General features: G+C 42.3%; 1 protein-coding gene across 1 annotated transcript in view; it reads left to right on the top strand.

The window, feature by feature from the left end:
- rho-5 (rhomboid-5) overlaps nucleotides 1–7,500 on the top strand; it is a 24,522-nt gene that overhangs the window by 10,139 nt on the left and 6,883 nt on the right. Inside the window, exons 2-7 of the mRNA XM_086549099.1 lie at nucleotides 1–60; nucleotides 3,432–3,615; nucleotides 4,381–4,506; nucleotides 5,334–5,555; nucleotides 6,202–6,276; nucleotides 7,063–7,296. The exon at nucleotides 1–60 is cut by the window's left edge and continues 231 nt beyond it. Of these exons, the coding sequence (XP_086405225.1) occupies nucleotides 1–60; nucleotides 3,432–3,615; nucleotides 4,381–4,506; nucleotides 5,334–5,555; nucleotides 6,202–6,276; nucleotides 7,063–7,296 (901 nt within the window). The remainder of the gene's footprint in view (nucleotides 61–3,431; nucleotides 3,616–4,380; nucleotides 4,507–5,333; nucleotides 5,556–6,201; nucleotides 6,277–7,062; nucleotides 7,297–7,500) is intronic.

Raw genomic sequence — 7,500 nt, 5'->3', positions numbered from 1 at the left:
CAGCACCAACAAGGCGCACACCCTCGCCAGAAGTATGTCACGCAAGGAGCAAGTCAAAGCGTAAGTTATCTGTTTGTTCTCTTCTTCTTCTTCTTCTATTTTCTTTGTCCTTTCTTCTTTCTTCTTCTCTCTTCTTACTCATTTTAATCTTCTGCTTTGCACTTTCCTTTTCTGAGCACCATAAAGTTAAAGTGGGTATCACACTGCACCAAAATGTTGCTTAATGTGTGCATCAGAGATAATCAGTGTCAGCAGCATTGTAAAGTAGAGTTGTTTGGCAGTGCTGATTATAACTTGATTGATGAGGATGGATCTAGGATGCATTGATCCTTTCCACATTGGTCGAGATCCTCAGAAGACGTTATAGTTTACACATCTCTCAGGAGGTTTCATCACAGTGTCATACCCCTTAACTTCTGTACAGTATTTTGCTTAGAAAATCTTTTTTTTTCTGTCATCTCAAACTATTTTACTTAAATATAGATCTAATGCATTATAGTGTTTTGTATGAATAGAGCATCTTGTTAAAATAATGTTTTTTTTTTTTTTCTTTTCCCTAGCTTCTACAAGTTGAAAATATTTTCTTTTAATTTTTGTTTGATATAGTAGATTGATGGCTTGTTATACCTGTTAGGGAATATTACCACTGAAAGCTACTCCTCCTGCAGTGACAGTAGATTACTTGGCATCTAAGGTCATATTCACAGTCACCAAAATGTGAGACTTGTCACTTGTAGAGTAGTAGTAGTGAAACATGCATTTACAACAGATACCTTTTTTCACTGTATGCACAAACTATCCACTGCATGTACATATTACACTGCTGCTTGTGTGCACTAAGCCATCAGTTGCCCGCCCTATGTGGTCCCATTGCACTGTAATGACTGCCCATCAGTGTATATGTGCATACGCTTCATAAATATTTTTTTTTACTTGTATATTTCACACTACAACACAATGGAGCAACAGAATACAAAAGCAAAAACTATAAGCACAATTTGATAGGGCAGAAACAAGAAGATTCCTTGCCAGTCAAATGCACAGAAGCTGTCATTGCATGGAGATGCTCTGGGTTATTGTTCTAATGACTTGATCTACTTCAGGGCAGCAGAAGAGTCAAAAAAGTAAGTTTTGTGTGTATGGGAATCCAGGTTTCCCCCCCCCCCATTCTTTTCCAGCTGAAAGTGTTTTATTGTTGTCCAGTAACATGATTTAATTTTCCTGAATGTCATTCATCACCCAAAGTGCTTTATTGTAACATATATGAAGCTGCTTGGCAGTTGTTATTGATGTATTATCAGAGAAGTGGCTAATTAGCTTAGGTTTTAATGAGACTGACAGAGCCATAGTAGTTCTACATTAGAAGAAGCATTGAATAGTATTTGAATGTACAGCTTCTAAAGTCCAATTGATTATGTGTCATTCAATACCTGGAATGCATTCAGACACTCTATAATGATTCCCTCTTCAGGAAAATCTAAAACCATCTTTTGCTTTGTGGAACTCATCTTTTGTGGGGTACGGGCCGAGTGGAATTGTTTATGATAGAGTCTGGCTTGTATTTTTAGAAATATTTGGCTGAACTTTCCTTCTGTTGTTTCCTCCCCCCCCCTACTCTTCTCTGATTTTTGCTTGCTGCCTGTTGTTTTTTTTTTTGTTGTTTTTTTTCAGCATCCTGGTTTGACTTTGTTTACATGAGGTGTAAACAAATTGGTTTGATTTTTTTTGTGAATGATTGAATTTGCACAATCAAAATATAAAGTAGATCTAGCATGACAGAGTGTGTAAATATTCATTAGTAAACTTTTTTTTAAGATCTTTTCCCTAGACACATTGAACTATGACTTTTGGAATTTGATTAAATTTTCATTGTTGTTTTTAGACTCTTAAAGCCACATTTCATACCAGTACAAAACTTTTGACAGTTTAGTGTAAATCTTATACTTGTAGTTTTATTGTTTATAAATTGCATCCAATCCACTCCTGGACCCTTCCTACCTCTCATCTCTCTCTCTTTCTCTTTCTCTTTCTCTTTTCTCTCATCTCTTTCTCTTTTCTCTCTCGCTTTTCTCTCTCTCTTTTCTCTCTCTCTTTATCTCTCTCTCTCTTTATCTCTCTCTCTCTCTCTCTCTCTCTCTCTCTCTCTCTCTCTCTCTCTCTCTCTCTCTCTCTCTCTCTCTCTCTCTCTCTCTCTCTCTCTCTCTCTCTCTCTCTCTCTCTCCTCTCTCTCTTTCTCTCTCTCTCTCTCTCTCTCTCTCTCTCTCTCTCTCTCTCTCTCTCCTCTCTCTCTCTCTCTCTCTCTCTCTCTCTCTTTCTCTTTCTCTCTTTCTCACTCTCTCTCTATTTCTCCCCCTCTCTCTCTTTTTCTCTCTCTCACTCACTCTCACTCTCACTCTCTATTTCTCCCTCTCTCTCTCTCTCTCTCTTATTCTCTCCCTCTCTCACTCTCTCTCTCTTTCTCTCTCTCTCTCTCGCTCACTCTCTCTCTCACTCCTCACTCTCACTCTCCCTCTCTCTCTCTCTCCTCTTCTCTCTCTCTGTCTTTCTCTCTCCCTCTCTCTGTCTTTCTCTCTCCCTCTCTCTGTCTTTCTCTCCTCTCCTCTCTCTCGCCCCTCTCCTCTCTTCTCTCCCTCTCTCTCCCTCTCTCTGTCTTTCTCTCCCTCTCTCTCCCTCTCCCTCTCCCTCTCCCTCTCCCTCTCCCTCTCCATCTCCCTCCCTCTCTCTCTCTTTCTCCCTCTCTTTCTCCCTCTCTTTCTCCCTCTCTTTCTCCCTCTCTTTCTCCCTCTCTTTCTCCCTCTCTTTCTCCCTCTCTCTCTCCCTCTCTCTCTCCCTCTCTCTCTCCCTCTCTCTCTCTCTCTCTCCCTCTCTCTCCCTCTCTCTCTCCCTCTCTCTCTCCCTCTCTCTCTCTCTCTCTCTCTCTCTCTCTCTCCTCTCTCTCTCTCTCTCTCTCTCTTCTCTCTCCTCTCTCTCCTCTCTCTCTCTCTCTCTCTCTCTCTCTCCCTCTCTCTCTCCCTCTCTCTCTCCTCTCTCTCTCTCTCCTCTCTCCTCTCTCTCTCTCTCTCTCTCTCTCTCTCTCTCTCTCTCTCTCTCTCTCTCTCTCTCTCTCTCTCTCTCTCTCTCTCTCTCTCTCATTCTCTCTCTCTCTCTCTCTCTCACTCTCTCTCTCTCTCTCTCTCTCTCTCTCTCTCTCTCTCTCTCTCTCTCTCTCTCTCTCTCTCTCTCTCTCTCTCTCTCTCTCTCTCTCTCTTACTCACTCACTCACTCACTCACTCACTCACTCACTCAACCACCCTCTCTTTTCTCTCCCCCCTCTCCCTCTCCCTCTCCCTTCTCTATCCTTTTTTTTCACACATGCAGCACAAGCAAGTCTGCCTAGCCTTTTTTTCAGTGTCTTTTTGGTCTTAAACTCTGACCCCATACCTCACCTGCAGATATGTGAAGAAGGAGACGCGAGAGTTCTTTGGACTGGACGAGGCCTGTGAGGAGGGCCAGCGACTGCGATGGCAGGAGAAGCGCAAGCGCCTGGCCAGTCGCAAGTACGGCCAGCTCAAGGACCACAGCAACACTACCCACCACACACTGTCTTTCACCAGTGACTTCCACGCCTTACCAGAGGTGAGAGAGGCAGGGAAGAAGAGGTCGAGAAAGAAAGGAGTTGGGAGAGGAAGATGGGAGATGGGAGGCAAGGAAATGAAGTTAGTAGATGGGAGGGAGAAGAAGTGAGAGGAAGATGGGAGATGGGAGGGAGAGGAAGAAAGATAGGGAAGGGGGGGAGATGGGAGAGTGAGGGAAGAGGGAGAGGAAGATGGGAGATGGGAGAGAGTGAGGGAAGAAGGGATGTTGGAGGGAAGTGAGGGAAGGGGGGAGAGGAATATGGGAGACAGAAGAGAGTGAGGGAAGAAGGGATGTAGGAGGGAAGTGAGGGAAGGGGGAGAGGAAGATGGGAGATGGGAGGGAATGAAAGAGGGAGAGATGGATTTATGAATGTAAATTGAAGCTCTGTGTTTAGTTCTTTCCATTTATTTTACTTGAAGTATTCAAGAGCTTATATGTAAACTAAATATTATGTTTACCATAAGTGCAAATTTAAGTAGATTAACAATTTGAAAGGTGCTTAATGATACAGTTAATACTTCGTCATAGTGGTTACTATGAGTATATAGTATGCAAGATATACAATTTCATATATACACTGATGTTTAATTTATGGATTCATGTGTGAGTGAGAGAGGGAGAAATACCTATGGGTATACATTCATGTATGGTGATCTATATATACATTCTTACAGTTCTATGTATGAATACATATATATTGATATAGACAGAAATGTCTATTAAAGTGACCCCTCCTAATGGCAATTTCTCTGTGCCTTTCCTCAGCTTCAGGAGGGAGCGGCCAGTGGCTTATCAGACTCCGTTGATGGAGCGACCTGGCCCCAGCCGCCCCACCGCGGGAAGGACTCCGTCGCCAAGATGACCTGGGATGGCCTCTCCTTCGTCGCAGCTGTGAGTATCAGATGGCCAGTGTCCATAGACATTGATGCTGCTCATACTCATTGCCTTTATCTAACTATGTTTGTCTACACAATTTTCCTTGTCTCTCCCATATATTTGTTAAACCCTAAAGAACATGCATACTAAATTTTGTCTTGCTTAACCCCTTGCTGATGGGGCAGTTTTGGCTCCAATTGGTCTAAAACACTGGGGTACTTCAAGCACATAAGCCCAACACCTTGGGCAGTTCTGACTGCTAGGTGTTTGTCATTTACAGGTTAACTATTGTCATTGCTGAGTTGTGTACACATACTTCTGTCTGAAACTTTTGTTTTCTATTTTGCGTTTGTTTTTTAGGGTCCATAAAGTTATGCAGCCAACTTGATACTAATCATTTAAAGCTTGTCTCTCTCTGTTCATAGCCAACTTCTTGTGTATCTCAGTTTACTTGATTTTGACTTTAGATCAGCAATCGTTTATTTTAAAAAACATAGAAATATTTGTTTACCTTTGTTTCATTTACCTCTTGTCCCCCTCAACCCATTCATACCGGGGTGATTCCGGCTTTGAAAGGTCGCAATACCGAGGTTTTCGAACGCATCATCCGAATGCTTCGAGATTCTCGGGCGTACGAGCCGCGAGCCTGGGCTGCCCGCTCGCTCACCCCGAGCGCCGGCCTTGGCCAGATATCTCGTCGGCGGTGTCTGACGCGAAAACCACGAAACGTGTCAGCACGTCATCCGGCATGAATGGGTTAATTATTACTGATATTTTTTTTTGTTCATTTAATAATTTTTTCCAATTCCACCAAGCTCTATAGCACCACTCTCCTTCCACAGACACTAGCAAAACGAAGAGCAAAGAGTCAGATCTCGGGGACAGCGGGTGGAAGGTCCAAGAGTCGCAGTTATGCCCCGTCATCCATGTCAGTCCCAGACGATGTGTTCGACGAACCAGACGTTTCCCCAACCACAACTGCAACTACCACCACCACCGCGGCAACCACCTTGCGGCCCACTCCCCCCGTGGATCACTATACTATGGAGTCACTATCAGACGAGGTAATGCCTCACTCTAACTCTCTCCCTCCCTTCCTCCCTCCCTCTCTTTTTTCCTCTTTTTTCCTCTTTTTTTCTGCCCCTCTCCCTCCCAAACTTCTTTGTTCCTTCTGTGTCTAATTGGTAAGGTACATTCTGCTAATCTCAAGCTAATCAAGGCTCTTCTTATTGTGGATGCCTTATACTCACTCGATTCTCTTACTTGTATTATTGCATTACTAAAAGTGAAGAAGCAAAGAGTATAGAACAATATGTAATTGACCAAGGGCTCATTAACCCATTCACGCCGGGGCCATTCCGGCTTTGCACGGTTGCTATACCGAGGTTTTCGAACGCATCATCCGAACGCTTCGAGATTCTCGGGCGAGCCTGGGCTGCCCGCGCGCTCACCCCGAACGCCGGCCTTGGCCAGATATCTCGTCGGTGGCGTCTGACGCGAAAACCACGAAACGTATCAGCACGTCATCCGGCGTGAGTGGGTTAAAGTGATTTAGATTACATATATCCCAATATAGTTATTATGAAGACAGGCAGCTGGTTTAAATTTTTAGACCCCATCTCATCAGTGAATCTAATTGCTAGGCACTGTTAGTGTGATTTTATCATTTACTTATACTGTGATTATTAATGTCCTTTCTACCCTCCATAGGTGTTTTTCGACAGCAAAGTAGCAGGGAGTGCAGAAGCTGTTACTGGAGCCACAACCTATGACAGTAGTAAAGAAGTAAGTTATTCCCTTTTTTTGACAAGACTTCCAGCAACACAGTACTTTCTCTCACATAACAGTTGTCTTTCAAAATTTCAAAACTGAGAACAAAAAAGTAAAAGCAAAAATAAAGTATTTTTTGAGAGTTCTATTATTATAGATTGATATACATTCTATAGGATAAATTAAGGTAGCTAGGATATTTAGATCAGGGATTTTTTTTTTTAATATCTAGGAATATTTTATTAAGAGCACTATTGATTAACAGCATTCCTTATGTTTCATAATGAAAATATTAAGACCAGACAAATAGCAGTATCCACTTCATAACCTAAAGGAAATAATGAATAATCACCTGTAATTCAGGCCTCATAAAGTGTGAGGTTGATAGAGCCTATTATGTGCCATCTTCTACAAGTCCCTACATAATACATGGGCTATGCATGTACTTCCAGTTCACATAGTACATGGATTGTACTTATACTTTCAGCTCACATAGTACATGGATTGTGCTTATACTTTCAGCTCACATAGTACATGAATGATAATTGTACTTCCAGCTCACATAGTATATGGATTGTGCATATACTTTCAGCTCACATAGTACATGGATTGTGCTTGTAATTCCAGCTCAGATTGTACATGAATTGTGTTTATACTTTCAGTTCACATAATATATAGATTACCCTTGTACTTTCTGCTCATATAGTACATGTATTATACTTGTACTCCTTCTCACATAGTACATAGATTATGCTTGCTCTTCCGGCTCACTTATTAAATGGATTACTTTTGTACTGCCAGGTGGGAGGGGCAAGGTACCACCCGAGTGTTCAAGAGTGGCAGCGACCTCCTGTTCAAATATCTGACTCAGTCGATGCTAGCGGACGATCGAGCGCTCATATTGGTCGCTCTCGCATATGGAATCGAATTTTGGACAGCTGTTTTGATAACTCGGATAGGAGAGAGTATGGAAGAGGCATTGCAGGCCAGATATTCAGGAGGACTTTCAAGGAAAGCGTCAGGAAAGAAAAAGATGTAGGTTGCATTGGCTCATGTTATTTTCTGTTCCCTAATGAGGCTCTTAAGCAATGCATTTTTGTTCATCATTCCCTGTTCTATGAAATCAAGCATCATGATTGCCGTCTTCAACTTTGACCATGTAGTAATGTCCTTTATAAACTTGATTTTCTTTTGTGCTGAAGGAAAATATTTTTAAAATCTTGATTTGTACCCTAGTAC

Source organism: Penaeus japonicus, unplaced genomic scaffold, assembly GCF_977035675.1.
Source record: "Penaeus japonicus unplaced genomic scaffold, GWHDUDI00000001_assembly GWHDUDI00000021, whole genome shotgun sequence".
Taxonomy (NCBI): domain Eukaryota; kingdom Metazoa; phylum Arthropoda; class Malacostraca; order Decapoda; family Penaeidae; genus Penaeus; species Penaeus japonicus.
This window is presented reverse-complemented; position numbering and strand designations above follow the sequence as displayed.